The 15,808-nt window shown below is 44.9% G+C and overlaps 1 protein-coding gene across 1 annotated transcript; it reads left to right on the forward strand.

The window, feature by feature from the left end:
• Positions 1-115: 115 nt before the first annotated feature.
• Positions 116-4,967, forward strand: LOC141126475 (gamma-crystallin-3-like). Its single transcript, XM_073612420.1, has 3 exons — positions 116-237; positions 1,219-1,461; positions 4,640-4,967. Exons 1-3 carry the CDS (start codon positions 229-231, stop codon positions 4,913-4,915), a joined length of 528 nt encoding a protein of 175 aa, XP_073468521.1. The 5' UTR covers positions 116-228; the 3' UTR covers positions 4,916-4,967.
• The last annotated feature ends 10,841 nt before the right edge of the window (positions 4,968-15,808 follow it).

Genomic DNA, 15,808 nt, shown 5'->3' on the forward strand with positions numbered 1-15,808 from the left:
TTTCAGTTAGACAGTCTAGGTAAAGCATTTGTGTGCTGATGCAAGGGGAAAGATACAAACAATGGTCTCACAGAAACAACGAACAATTCTCAATAGCGTGGAAAAGCTATTCATTCTGATTGGGCAAAGCCTAAACATATGAGAAATGTTGCAGGGTATATAAAGGCAATTTTTCACCAGCTATCTACCAGTTCAGACTAACAGGAGCACACTGACAAGACAAGCAAAATGGGAAAGGTAAGACGGGCATACAAATATTGAAATATCAAATGAATATTTAGCCAATGGTTCAGCCTGTGGATATCGATTTTTAGTAGCTGCATACCTCTGTTTAAGTTTTATCCTTAAAATTGTGTGGATTTGTAAATACTGAGGTCTATTTTATAGGCAGCTTGTCAGACGGCCATTATCTGGCACAGCTGAGGCTGTCATTTATATTATATGGCCAAACATTTGTGACTACCGGACCCTTACACCTATGTGAGCTTGTTGGAAATCCCATTCCAAAACCTTGGCCATTAATATGGAATTGCTTCCCCTTTCACGCCTAAAACAGTTGCCAGCTCTTTTGGGAAGGCTTTTTTACGATACTTTGGAGAATTTTTGTAGGAATGTGGGCCCATTTAGACAAAAGAGCATTTATAAAGTCCGGTACTGATGCAAGTCAAGAATGCTTGGCTTACGACTGGTATTCTAATTCATCCCAAAGATGTTCAATGCGGTTGAGGTCAATGACAGAAGTCTGTGATATATTTGGCAGTAGTGGTTCACATTAAAACAGTCTTTCTCAAACCTTTTATCTGAGAGGAACCCTTAAAATAATATTCACATCTCAGGGAAAACCGTGCTAGGATTAGTCCAATGGAGGATCATTAGGAAAAATGCCCCTTACATTGCTGGTCGGTGGGAAGAATGCCCCCCCTTACAGTGGTAATTAGAATGCCACTCTTACAGACAGCTTTAAAGACCATTGGTGCCATGCTACTGGCTCTGCTAAATGGTGATGGACCTGGATCTATGAAGCCACCATCTATTGGGAGGTAAATTAGCCACAGTTCAAGGAATCGTCAGCAACCTCTGTAGGAACCCTAGGATTCCAATGAGACCTGGTTAAGAATGGCTATATTAAAAATATTGTTCACGCTGTTTCTTTTAATTCTAAAACTGAACCATACTATTGATCCTGAATTGACCTGATCTTGTTTTATTAATCAACAGATCATTTTCTACGAGGACAGGAACTTCCAGGGTCGCTCTTACGAGTGTAGCTCTGAATGTCCCGACCTGTCCACATACTTCAGACGCTGCAACTCCATCCGTGTGGAAAGTGGGAACTGGATCCTTTATGAGCTCCCCAACTACAGAGGACACCAGTACTTCCTCCATAGAGGAGACTATCCTGACTTCCAGCAGTGGATGGGCTACAATGACTCTATTAAATCTTGTCGTCTGAGCCCCCAGGTAATAATACATTGTGCACTCTGGTTAAGGGCCAAACTCTGGTTAAGGGCCAAAGCTGTCTATAGCTGTTAGATGATTATGTCCTATTGTAATCAGTGTCATTTTTATGAGGTTAAAGGCCCACTACTCCTATAATTACAGGTGATCATTGATTGTACAGGTAAGAAAACCTATTTTAAGCTTTACTTGTCCTGCCAGTATACACTGCCCCAATGGAGTTGTTCTTCTCCTCTCTCCTATCATCCTGCTCTGTAGGGCTAAACAAAAATCCTCAACTCAGCCAAGGATTTTAATTTTATTTAAAAAAAATGCGAAAATTGATGAAGCACAGTTGGATTAAGCATGGCCAAGTAACCTTCTTTGTCTGTGGGCAGCTTATATTATACTGATGTCAAGTGTGCATTACACTCAAGGGAGAACTGGCCTGGAGGGCATTTTCCCCTTGAGCCAGGACTAGTAAAATACACTATGTTGGGCTGGTGTCACTAGATAGAGATACTTTGCCATTCAGACCTCCGTCAAAGCCAGGGGCGGATTGACAACTCACGGGGCACATTATGGGGCACAGCAGGGAACATTACATGGGGCAGGAGGTCACATTATGGGGTACAGCAGAGTATATTACATAGGGGCACGAGGGCACTTAATGGGGCACAGCAGAGCACATTATGGGGCATATTACATGGTGGCAAGAAGGTACATAATGGGACACAGCAGGGGATATTACATGGGGCAAGAGGGCACATATAGGGCACAGTATGGTGCACACAGCAGAGCACATTATTGGCACTGAATGATGCATCACGGGGCACACAGCAGGGCACATTATATGGCACACAGCAGGGAACAGGGCACATAATGGGGCATACAGTAGGGCTCAGGACACATCACAAGGCCCACAGGAGGGAACTGGGCACACAGTGGGGGCACATAGTAAGGCATGGAGCACACAGTAGGACACATCATGGGGCACACAGTAGGGCATATCACGGGGCACACAGTAGGGCATGGGACACATCACAGGGCACACATCAGGGCACATCATGGGGCACACAGCAGGGCATGGAGGCACACAGCAGGGCATTGGGGCAGGCAGCAAGGCATAGGGACACACATCAGGGCATTGGGGCACACATCAGGGCATTGGGACACACAGCAGGGCATGGGTGCACACATCAGAGCATGGGGCAGACAGCAGGGCATGGGGGCAGGCAGCTGGGCATGGGCACAGAGCAGGGTGTGGAGCAAACATCAGGGCATTGGGGCACAGAGCAGGGCATGGGGCAGACAGCAAGGAATGAGGGCACAGAGCAGGGCATGGGTCGGACAGCAGGGCATGGGGCATGGAGCAGGGCATGAGGGCACAGAGCAGGGCATGGGGCACAGAGCAGGGTATGGGGGCACAAAGCAAGGCATGGAGCAGACATCAAGGCATGGGGGCACAGAGCAGGGCATGAGGGCACAGAGAAGGGCATGGGGCAGACATCAAGGCATGGGGACACAAGGCAGGGCATGGGGTCAAAGAGCAGGGCATGGGGGCAGACAGCAGGGCTTCGGGGCAGACAGCAGGGCAGGGAATGGGCAGACATCAGGACATGGGGCAGATATCAGGGCATGGGGCACAGGGTAGAGTATGGGCAGACATCAGGGCATTGTGGCACAGAGCAGAGTATGGGCAGACTATAGGGCATGGGGCAGATATCAGTGCATTGTGGCACAGAGCAGGATGCTGGGCACTTAGAGGGACACAGGGCAGCATACAAGCGGCTGCACTTTCCTTCCTAGATGCAGAGTAGCGCAGGAAGCGGCTGTAAACACACCTCTTGTGATGCGCTCCTCCCTGCCAGCCCCTCCTCTCTTCTTGTCCGTCCGAGGTAAGGTGATGACAGATACAAGCACATGGGGTGGACAGGAGGGAAGGAGGGGCCGGCGGGGAGGAGCGCATCACGAGAGGTCTGTTTACACTGCAGTCTCTTAGCAGGGAGCAAGGATTCGGAACCCAATCTACCCGTCAGCTAGCGGTGATTGATGGGTAGATCGATGTGGAAGCTGTCATGGGGCCCCCTACTGGTGAACGGGCCCTCGGAAAGTGCCCGAACTGCCCGATAGTCAGTCCGTCCCTGGTCATAGCCAAACCCTCCAATCTGTAACACTGACTAATGGGTGTTAGATAGCTACCTGCTCTCTGTTCAGACCTCCAATTACAGAAAATGTGGATTTAGGCATTTATTTGAAGCAATTGTAAATGGATTTTTAAAAATTAAAATAACAAGCAGGCTATACTTACCTGCACTGTAGAATGGTTTTGCACAGAGCCGCCCCGATCCTCCTCTTCTCGGGTCCTGCCGCCAGGATTCCTGACTCCTCCCCTCTGTCCAGTGCCCCCATAAAAAGCTGCTTACTATGGGGCACTTGTACATGCTTGCTCCCAAGCCCCACTACCACTCTCTCCTCACTGGCTGTGATAGACAGCAGCAGAAGCAAATAGCTGCTGTCTGTGAGCCAATGAGGAGAGAGAGAGCCAAGAGAGCTACGGCTCTCATGCACATCGCTAGATCGATATCGGGCTTAGTTAAGTATGGGGGGGGGCTGATGGGAAAATCACTTGCTTTGGGGGCACTCGTGTATGCTTGCTCCCAAGAACCACTCTGTGTTTCTATTAACTGAAGATTTTTTACCTCAATGTTGAGAATGCATTAAGGTAAAAACAACTTCTACCTTTAGAACCACTTTGAAAGAGGAGTAGAGTCTGTTAAGTTATTGGATTGGGGGTGGGGGTAGGGGTGGTAAACCTGAAGAAAAGCTTTAACAGACAGCTAAGTCTGAGGTTTTAATCAGACAAATGCAGCCTCAAAGCCGGTGCTGTATCATTAGCTAACCCATAGTTCTTTAGATTCCTTGTCATGTGTTAATTGTTTATCTATCAAAAAAAAAAAAAAAAGAAGATAGAAACAGTTTAAAAATATACTGTATATGGTTAAGTTCTTTTGACCCCAAATCATCAATGTTTAATTTTAACATATGGGGGAATATTTAATATTTCTACATTCTATCCAAACCTCTATCTGATCTCTTTGGGTACATTTTTATTGGAAATGATAGCAGTAATATGACCAGTTGCTTTTTTTTTTTGTTTCCATTGCTTTATGTTTTATTGTGGTGTAACTTATTTTAACAGCACCAAGGTTCCTTCAGAATCAGGATTTATGAGAGAGAAGACTTCAGAGGACAGATGATGGAGTTCACTGAGGATTGTCCTCAAGTCTATGAGAGATTCCGCTATAATGACATCCACTCTGTTCACGTCCAAGATGGCTACTGGATGTTCTACGATGAGCCCAACTACAAGGGACGTCAGTATTACCTGAGACCTGGAGAGTACAGGAGATACACCGACTGGGGAGCCACAAGCCCCAGAATTGGGTCCTTCAGACGTCTCCATCATTCCATTTAAATGTTTAAAAACATTTTACGTTTTCTGCTTGACAATAAACTTGATAAAGACATTTTTTCTGTTTGTTTTTCATTTATGCAATGTAGATTTTCGATGAGAGTTTGTAAAGTGAAGCAACCTATACAACCAATCAAAAAACGCTCTTAGATAGAGACAAATTCATCTATATGAGAATATATTGTACACTGGATGAGAGTCGCACTCCATCATAAAATCACTTATTCATTTATTCCATGCAGAATAAGTTAGTTGCTCATATAAATACTGGAGAAGATTTACTAAAATCAGATGATGGAGTTCATTGAGGATTTCCCTCATATCTATGAGAGATTCCGCTACCATGACATTTATTCTTGCCATGTCCATGATGGCTACTGGATGTTCTATGAGGAGCCCAACTACGGGGGACGTCAGTATTACCTGAGAAGGAAGGAAAAATACTGGACGGCCGCACACCATTGAAGGCATCTTTATTGAAGGATTAAAATCCAAAAAAAGTCATATTTTATGCATAGAAAACAGGGGAGAACAGCTAACGCATTTCGCATCACAATAGATGCTTAGTCATCGGTCTGGAACTTTTGAGCTGCAATTTTTCTTCTTTCGGTATTACCTGAGACCTGGAGAGTACAGGAGACATATTGACTGGGGGGCCACAAGCCCCAGAATTGGGTCCTTCAAATGTCTTCATCATTTCCATAAAAATGACCAAAAAATCCTCAGGTCTCAGCTCTCTTCCTATGTGCTGTGTGGAGGGGGTGTGTCCCTTCCCTCCAATCAGTTCTCGGAGCTCTCCTTACTGAGTTCTGTAGAGTGTAACTTCAGCTCTCCGCCCTCTTTTTTTTTTTAACTCTCAGACAAGCTTTTAAATTCAGCACTTTGTACTGGTGTAGAGAGGAAAGTTTTGCAGATAAATATGTACAACGTACGTAGGATAATTTGTTTCAGCTCTGTGTATCACCTGAGGCCAGTCACTTCACTGGGTATATGTAAAGTTTTACAACCACTTTAAGCTTAGGGAAAAACCAGGTGAGAAAACAGTCTGCGGTAACTACAGCCGGTCAGAAACTAAACTGACATAGTAGCCTCTGTTTTGGACGATGGGGCTACATATATTTACCTAAGATCAAAAAGTCCATTGGCTATTCAGTGATAAAGGATGTCTATTTTTTTTTATATAAATGCTGGGATATGGTACCATGGAAGCTACTTGGGTGAATGTCAAAAAGAAATGAGCAAAATTGAAAGATTTTTTAAAATCTTATTTTATTCAATTTTAAAATATTACAAAAACAGGGGAAAAAAAAGAAAAAAAAAATCTGAAATATCCAAAAAACAAATACAGTGCCTTGAAAAGTTATTCATACCCCTTGAGATTTTCCACATTTTGTCATGTTACAACCAAAAACGTAAATGTATTTTATTGGGATTTTATGTGATAGACCAACACAAAGTGGCTCATAATTGTGAAATGTAAGGAAAATGATAAATGGTTTTCCAATTTTTTTACAAATAAATGTCTAAAAAGTGTGACGTGTATTTGCATTCAGCCCCCTTTACTCTGATGCCCCTAACTAAAATCTAGTGGAACCAATTGCCTTCAGAAGTCACCTAATTAGTAAATAGAGTCCACCTGTGTGTAATTGAATCTCAGTATAAATACAGCTGTTCTGTGAACCCTCAGAGGTTTGTTAGAGAACATTAGTGAACAAAGAGCATCATGAAGGCCAAGGAAAACACCAGACAGGTCAGGGATAAAGTTCTAGAGAAGTTTAATGCAGGGTTAGGTAATAAAAAAAAGTATGGCACAACTGCAAACCTACCAAGACATGGCCATCCACCTAAACTGACAAGCTGGGCAAGGAGAGCATTTATTAGAGAAGAAGCCAAGAGGCCCATGGTAACTCTGGAGGAGCTGAAGAGATCCACAGCTCAGGTGGGAGAATCTGTCCACAGGACAACTATTAGTCGTAATCTCCACAAATCTGACCTTTATGGAAGAGTGACAAGAAGAAAGACATTGTTGAAAGAAAGCAATAAGAAGTCCTGTTTGCAGTTTGCGGGAAGCCATGTGTGGGACACAACAAACATGTAGAAGAAGGTGCTCTGGTCAGACGAGACCAAAATTTAACTTTTTGTCTTAAAAGCAAAACACTATGTGTGTCAGAAAATTAACACTGCACATCACCCTGAACACACCATCCCCACCGTGAAACATGGTGGTGGCAGCATCATGTTGTGGGGATGTTTTTCTTCAGCAGGGACAGGGAAGCTGGTCAGAGTGGATAGGAAGATGGATGGAGCCAAATACGGGGCAATTTTTTAAGAAAACCTGTTAGAGTCTGCAAAAGACTTGAGACTGGGGCGGAGGTTCACCTTCCAGCAGGACAACGACCCTAAACATACAGCCAGAGCTACAATGGAATGGTTTAGATCAAAGGAAAAAATTGCTGTTCACAGACGCTCTCCATCCAATCTGACAGAGCTTGAGATATTTTGGAAAGAAGAATGGGCAAAAATCTCACTCTCTAGATGAGCAAATCTGGTAGAGACATCCCCAAAAAAGACTTGCAGCTGTAATTGCAGTGAAAGGAGGTTCTACAAACTATACCAATGCCCCCCACACTTTTCACATATTTATTTGTAAAAAAAAAATGTTGAAAACCATTTATCATTTTCCTTCCACTTCACAATTATGTGCCACTTTGTGTTGGTCTATCACATAAATTCCCAATAAAATACTTTTACGTTTTTGGTTGTAACATGACAAAATGTGGAAAGTTTCAAGGGGTATGAATACTTTTTTCAAGGCACTGTAGATAAACCATATATTGTTCAGAAACACAGGGAATTGTGAGTGTAAAGAATTTATAGAATAAATATAGAAGTGCTGCTGCAAGGAACTACAATTCCAATCATACAGTGCAATGGGAATTAATATAGTGAAGGGGCATGAAAGGGGGAAAGGATTTTGGGTGGGCATGTTTGCCAATCTAAACTATAATGGAACAAGATAGACTACCAGTCTCTCAAACCCCGTATACACTGTTCGGGGGACATCAACCGGTTCAATAAAAATCGTCCAACGTTCGGCACGTGTGTAAGGCAGCCGGTCCGACAGAAGCCAGCTTCCAACGAGCATGTTGGAAAACCAGCACCCGACTGGCTCCCGTTCAGCGCTGACCGTAGTGTTTTGGCCTAGGGGCTGTCCCCCTGTCAGAACACAAAGGAACAGCAGGGGACATCGCTGTACTAATGTCGGTACAGCGGCTCTGACCCAAGCTATCAGTTTTTTTTTTTTTTGTTCAACCCGCTGGGTGTTGTGTGTACCAGGCTTTAGCCTCTCCATCAAATGATGCTGTTATATGCAAATTACATTATTAGGTGTATAAGACTGAGATTATCCCATTGCAATGAGTGATGACGTAATTATTGGGCTGCTTGCTTACAAAGGACTTTACAGGGGAACCTTGGTTAATGAGTAACGCGGTTAACGAGCGTTTTGAAAGACGAGCAGCTTTTTTTTTTTAAATTCTGACTCGGTTTGGGAGTGTTGTCCCCTTAAATTAAATACGGTAACTTTGCTCCAAGTTTATTATATGGACTGTTTACATATTTATACATGATGATCATATCTCCCCTTCAATGTCTCTTCTCAAAGGAGAATAACTATGGTTCAGCTTGCTAATCTTTCCTCATAACTGGAGTCCTCCAAGCCTCTTATCAGTTTGGTTGCCCTTCCATCAGCTACCTCCAGTTCCTCAATTTCCTTTTTTGTGAACTGTTGCCATAAACTGAACTGCATATTCCAGATGAGGTCTTCATAATGCTTTGTAAATGGGTAGAATTATGCCTCTCTCGAGTCTGTGGTACACGCCGTTGGGTGATCACAACAGGAGTGAGCCGCCGGCAGTGCGTAAGCGTGCCTCCTACCCAATAGAGACGGATCATGTGAATATATGTGATCTGGCACAGAGGTGCCACCCTGTAGCAGTAAAACTGCTATAGGGCGGACCTTAAGCGGACAAAGAAGGGGAAAACAGCGGTAAAGACAAACCAGGCAGTGGGAGACCACCAACTGCAACCACTGCCTGCACCCCTCCATTGTTAAGAACTGCATGATGGCACGTTACTTATGCTTGAAAACTTTTCCTGCAATGAAAAGAAAAGAAATCATTACTATAAAGCAGGGGCCTCAAAACTCTCTAAACATAGGGTCAGTTTACTGTTCTTCAAACTTTAGGGGTGCCCAACTGGGGCCAGCAGGAGTAGAAAATGTCATGGTGTCAGTGAAAGTAAACAGCGTGCCCTCTTTGTTATTACAGTAGGGGGAGGAATAGTGCCCTATTATTGGTGTCAGTGGGAGGAATAGTGTCCCATAATTGGTGTCAGTGGGAGGAATAGTGCCCTATTATTAGTGTCAGCGGGAGGAATAGTGTCCCATCATTGGTATCAGTGAGAGGAATAGTGTCCGACCATTGGTGTCAGTGGAAAGAATAGTGTCCCATCATTGGCGTCAGTGAAAGGAATAGTGCCCCATCATTGGTGTCAGTGGGAGGAATAGTGGCCCCATCATTGGTATCAGTGGGAGGAATAGTGCCCCATTATTGGTGTCAGTGGAAGGAATAGTGTCCCATCATTGGTATCAGTGGGAGGAATAGTGCCCTATTATTGGTGTCAGTGAGAGGAATAGTGTCCGACCATTGGTGTCAGTGGAAAGAATAGTGTCCCATCATTGGTGTCAGTGAAAGGAATAGTGCCCCATGATTGGTGTCAGTGGAAGGCATAGTGCCCCGTCATTGGTGTCAGTGGGAGGAATAGTGCCCCATCATTGGTGTCAGTGGAAGGAATAGTGCCCCATCATTGGTGTCAGTGGAAGGAATAGTGTCCCATCATTGGTGTCAGTGGAAGGAATAGTGTCCCATCATTGGTGTCAATGGGAGAAATAGTGTCCCATCATTCGTGTCAGTGGGAATAATAGTGTCCCATCATTGGTGTCAGTGGAAAGAATAGTGACTCGTTGTCTGTGTCAGTGGCAGGAACTATGCCCCACTGTTGCCCACAGTGGAGGGAATAACGCCCAAAGGGCCGGTTAAAAACAAGCAAAAGGCTCCATCCGGACCCTGGGCCGCAGTTTGGAGACCACTGCTATAAAAGGAAGAGTTCCAAAATGTAAAATTTGAATGACCAATGGTATAAGCGGGGCTAAAAATGTCAAGTCCTGAGCTACTAGCCAGGCCTTAATGCCCCGTACACACGGTTGGACATTAATCGGACATTCCGAGAACAAAATCCATGGATTTTTTCCGACGGATGTTGGCTCAAACTTGTCTTGCATACACACGGTCACACAAAGTTGTCGGAAAATCCGATCGTTCTGAACGTGGTGACATAAAACACGTACGTCGGGACTATAAACGGGGCAGTAGCCAATAGCTTTTGGCTCTTAATTTGTTCTGAGCATGCGTGGCACTTTGTGCATCGGAATTGTGTACACACGGTCGGAATTTCCGACAACAAGGTCCTATCACACATTTAGGTACATACGTACCTAATGTAAACTGACCTTCCTACCTAACGTACACTGACCTTCCTACCTGATGTACACTGACCTTTCTACCTGACGTACACTGACCTACCTACCTGACGTACACTGACCTACCTGATATACACTGACCTTCCTACCTGACATACACTGACCTACCTACCTGACATACACTAACCTACCTACCTGACATACACTGACCTTCCTACCTGACATACACTGACCTACCTACCTGGCAAACACTGACCTACCTACCTGACATTCACTGACCTACCTACCTGACATACACTGACCTGACATACACTGACCTGACATACACTGACCTACCTACCTGACATACACTGACCTGACATACACTGACCTACCTACCTGACATACACTGGCCTGACATACACTGACCTGACATACACTGACCTACCTACCTGACATACACTGACCTACCTACCTGACATACACTGACCTGACATATACTGACCTACCTACCTGACATACACTGACCTACCTACCTGACATACATTGACCTGACATACACTGACCTACCTACCTGACATACACTGACCTACCTACCTGACATACACTGACCTGACATACACTGACATGACATACACTCACCTACCTACCTGACATACACACACTGACCTACCTGACCAGGAGACAGACTTCATGTTGTCAGACTTCAGCAGCTCAGCTGTGGTGTGCGAGGCAGCCCAGAGGAGAGGAGGAGAGCAGAGGAGCAGAGAAGGAGAGCCGAGTGCCGAGCGGACATCGATGTGGCGCGGCGGCTGCATTGTAATTCCCGCCTTCTGGAGCCTGCAGCGCCTATGATGGACGTCACATGTCCCGCGATCCCACCATTGGACCAGTGGGATGTCCATCATAGGCGCTGCAGGCTCCAGAAGGAGGGACCTGCTATGTGACTCGGCCACACTCGGCGGAGCTTGAGATCAGACGGTCCCCGCTCAGCGGCAGATGGCGGCGCTCAGGTCTAATAATAAAACAGTGCCCGCCCGATACTCGGGGCTTGTTGGTGACCCACTTGTTGGTCAGCCACGGTCAGCCCCCACCCCCTGCCGACGCGCCTGATCACAACAGAAACTACAAAAATGACCCTGATAAAAAGTTTACACACCCTAGTTCTTAATACCGTGTATTTCCCCGCTTGACATCAATGACAGCTTGAAGTCTTTTGTGGTTTTTGTGGATGAGGCTCTTTATCTTCTCAGATGGTAAAGCTGCCCATTCCTCTTGCCAAAAAGCCTCCAGTTCTTGTAAATTCTTGGGCTGTCTTGCATGAACTGCATGTTTGAGATCTCCCCAGAGTGGCTCAATGATATTGAGGTCAGGAAAAGAAAGAAAAAGAGCGCACCAGCCTAGTGCATTATCCTTGACAGATTTATTAATTAAAAGCAAGATAAAATCTACTCACAAAGGTCGAAGAAAAAATCGCATTGTATATGGCACGGAGGCAAATAGTCCAGTGGTAGCAGTTTTCCAAGTCCCAGGAAGGAGGCGTACGGACTACTGCTGGCTAACGTGTTTCGAAGGTTACCCTTCTTCATCAGTGAAGAAGGGTAACCTTCGAAACGCGTTAGCCAGCAGTAGTCCATACGCCTCCTTCCTGGGACTTGGAAAACTGCTACCACTGGACTATTTGCCTCCGTGCCATATACAATGCGATTTTTTCTTCGACCTTTGTGAGTAGATTTTATCTTGCTTTTAATTAATAAATCTGTCAAGGATAATGCACTAGGCTGGTGCGCTCTTTTTCTTTCTTTTCATTTAACACTAGGACAATCCCATCCTTAAGAGCAGCAAGGCCGAAATCCACAGTCCTTCCTGAACCCTTGGGATCTTTTAGCCAATACACCTGTGCGCAAGAGTATTTTTGCATCTTTTCATACAATATTGAGGTCAGGAGACTGAGATGACCACTCCAGAACCTTCACTTTATTCTGCTGTAGCCAATGACAGGTCGACTTGGCCTTGTGTTTTGGATCATTGTCATGTTAGAATGTCCAAGTATGTCCCATGCGTAGCTTCCTGGCTGATGAATGCAAATGTTCCTCCAGTATTTTTTGATAACATACTTCATTCATCTTGCCATCAATTTTGACCAAATTGTGTGTGCCTTTGTAGCTCACACATCCCCAAAGCATCAGCGATCCGCTTCCATGTTTCACAGTAGGAATGGTGTACCTTTCATCATAGGTCTTGTTGCCTCCTCTCCAAATTTAGCGTTTATGGTCGTGGCCAAAAAGCGAAATTTTGGTCTCATCACTCCAAATGACTTTGTGCCAGAAGGTTTGATGCTTGTCTCTGTGCTGTTTGGCGAATTGTAAGCGGGATACTTTGTGGTATTTGCGTAGTAATGGCTTTCTTCTGGCGACTCGACCATGTAGCCCATATTTCTTCAAGTGCCTCCTTATTGTGCATCTTGAAACAGCCACACCACATGTTTTCAGAGTCCTGTATTTCATCTGAAGTTATTTGTGTGTATTTCTTTGCATCCCGGATGTTTTTCCTGGCAGTTTTCGCTGAAATTTTAGTTGGTCTACCTAACCGTGGTTTGGTTTCAACAGAACCCCTTATTTTCCACTTCTTGATTAGAGTTTGAACACTGTTGATTGCCATTCTCAATTCCTTGGATATCTTTATATCCCTTTCCTGTTTTATACAGTTCAACTACCTTTTCCTGCAGATCCTTGGACAATTCTTTTGCCTTTCCCATGACTCAGAATCCAGAAACGTCAGTGCAGCACTGGATGAAAGATGCAAGGGTCTGTCAGGAGTGCAGAAACTCATTGACCTTGTATACACACACACTAATTACAAGCAAACAGATCACAGGTGAAGCTGGTTACCTTTAATAGCCATTCAAACCCCTTTGTGACAACTTGTGTGCATGTTATCAGGCCAAAATCACCAGGGTAGGTAAACTTTTGATCAGGGTCATTTGGGTAGTTTCTGTTGTGATTATGTTTTAAAAATTATATTAAATATAGCATTAAGAAAATTGAAACCAATGAATGACACTTTCACTGATTTAGGATGCAGAGAGACTTACAGTGGAGCACAGCACTGGACAGGGGTGCGGGAGCTGCCAAAGTTAGCTTTTCCTATCAACAAGCTGGTGATTGATTGCCAAACAGTCTGAACAACCAATCACCGGTTTGGTAATAGGAAATGTAAACTTTGGCAGCTCCCGTCAAAAACCCCCTTCCCGCCTCGCTCCTACCACCAGCTGTATGTCAGGCCCTGCTAAGAGAATGACAGGGGCTGAGGCTGGGAGGAGAATCAGCTCCCGTTCAACTACACCTACCAGCGGTGCCTGCTCCCCCCCTCCGATGCGACGGAACACTCGGTCTCAGCCGATTTCCACTAGCTTATTGCAAAATTTTGAGTGCTGGTCTAAATGAATAAAAAAGTTATGCCTACATTTGCATTAGTTTCAGTACAACCATTGTATCTTGGTTGCATTAGAAACTGCAATTTTGCATATTCCTTGCTGTTATTATGTACACTATATTACCAAAAGTATTGGGACGCCTGCCTTTACACGCACATGAAATTTAATGGCATCCCAGTCTTAGTCCGAAGGTTTCAATATTGAGTTGGCCCACCCTTTGCAGCTATAACAGCTTCAACTCTTCTGGGAAGGCTGTCCACAAGGTTTAGGAGTGTGTCTATGAGAATGTTTGACCATTCTTCCAGAAGCACATTTGTGAGGTCAGGCACTGATGTTGGACGAGAAGGTCTAGCTCGCAGGCTCCGTTCTAATTCATCCCAAAGGTGTTCTACCGGGTCAGGACTCTGTGCAGGCCATTTAAGGTTCTCCACCCCAAACTTGTTCATCCATGTCTTTATGGACCTTGCTTTGTGCTCTGGTGCGCAGTCATGTTGGAACAGGAAGGGGCCATCCCCAAACCGTTCCCACAAAGTTGGGAGTATGAAATTGTTCAAAATGTCTTGGTATGCTGACGCATTAAGAGTTCCCTTCACTGGAACGAAGGGGCCAAGCCCAAATCCCTGAAAAAAAACCCCACACCATAATCCCCCCTCCACCAAATGATTTGGACCCGTGCACAAAGCAAGGTCCATAAAGACATGTATGAGCGAGTTTGGGGTAGAGGAACTTGACTGGCCTGTACAGAGTCCTGAGCTCAACCCGTTGGAACATCTTTGGGATGAATTCGAGTGGAGACTGTGAGCTCTGCCTTCTCGTCCAACAACAGTGCCTGACCTCACAAATGTGCTTCTGGAAGAATGGTCAAACATTCCCATAGACACACTCCTAAACCTTGTGGACAGCCTTCCCAGAAGAGTTGAAGCTGTTATAGATGCAAAGGGTGGGCCAACTCAATATTGAACCCTATGGACTAAGACTGGGATGCCATTAAAGTTCATGTGCGTGTAAAGGCAGGCATCCCAATACGTTTGGTAATATAGTGTATGACGCGTGCATGTTTTATGTTTCAATATTTTTATTCAGTATAAAGCTCACAGTACAAAAGTATAAGTGGGACCATTTGCCCTGCAATGGCCAACATGGCCTAAATTACATCATAGGTAGGGTATACATTAAGGCACATAGAGAATGCATCATGGATTTGTAGCCTACATCACAAGCATCAAGCTCGGGGGTTGAGGAGTGATATGGTGCTGTACAACTCATCTTCTAAAGGGGTGTGGGGTCCAGAGGAGTAAGGGAGCTAACCCGCCACCCCAAAAGAGAACACACTGTGGTCTGGGCTTCCCACTCCTCGGCTCGACACCTGAACCTTATCTAATAGCTGTGCAGCGTTCAGCGGTAGTGAGAGTAGGCTCAGAGGATATAACAAAAAAGAAACAATCAGAGGAGAGGATATTCATCGTTCTATCAGGTAACATGCAAGTGTTGATGGGTAGGGAGTGCCCAACACTATTATGAAATCAAACACTAAAATTAACTAGGTCCATAAAGTCTATGGCCGAAGCCCAGTGCCACAGAAAAGAGGAAAGGAAGAGGAGAAGGAAGAAGAAATATGGAAGAGAAGAAAGAGAGAGGTGAGCCGACTGGGGGAGAACGGTATAGAGCGTGGTCGATTTGAGATCAGGGGTGTAGAGGGACACTTATGAAGGTTGCCCAGGGATCCCAGAACTTTTCGAATTGTTCTGTGCGGTCAAGGAGTACCCTTGCCATCTTCTCTTGTGTCATTACCCATGAGATATTCTTTTTTGCTAGTAGCGTCAAGACCGTTTTTTCTAAGCTTTGGCTAGTGTGAGTTTGGCACCCAGGAGGATAAAGAAAATCAGGTGTTGTGTACTCCTGGAGGCTTCCTTCACTGGAAAATTGAGACGAGTGAACAGGG

This window comes from Aquarana catesbeiana, linkage group LG01 (assembly GCF_042186555.1).
Source record: "Aquarana catesbeiana isolate 2022-GZ linkage group LG01, ASM4218655v1, whole genome shotgun sequence".
Lineage (NCBI taxonomy): Eukaryota > Metazoa > Chordata > Amphibia > Anura > Ranidae > Aquarana > Aquarana catesbeiana.

What these genes read in the sequence shown, in the direction of transcription:
- LOC141126475 (XM_073612420.1), top strand. An exon ending in CTTGTCGTCTGAGCCCCCAG is followed by an intron (nt 1,462 to 4,639) that starts GTAATAATACAT and finishes TTATTTTAACAG; the next exon opens with CACCAAGGTTCCTTCAGAAT.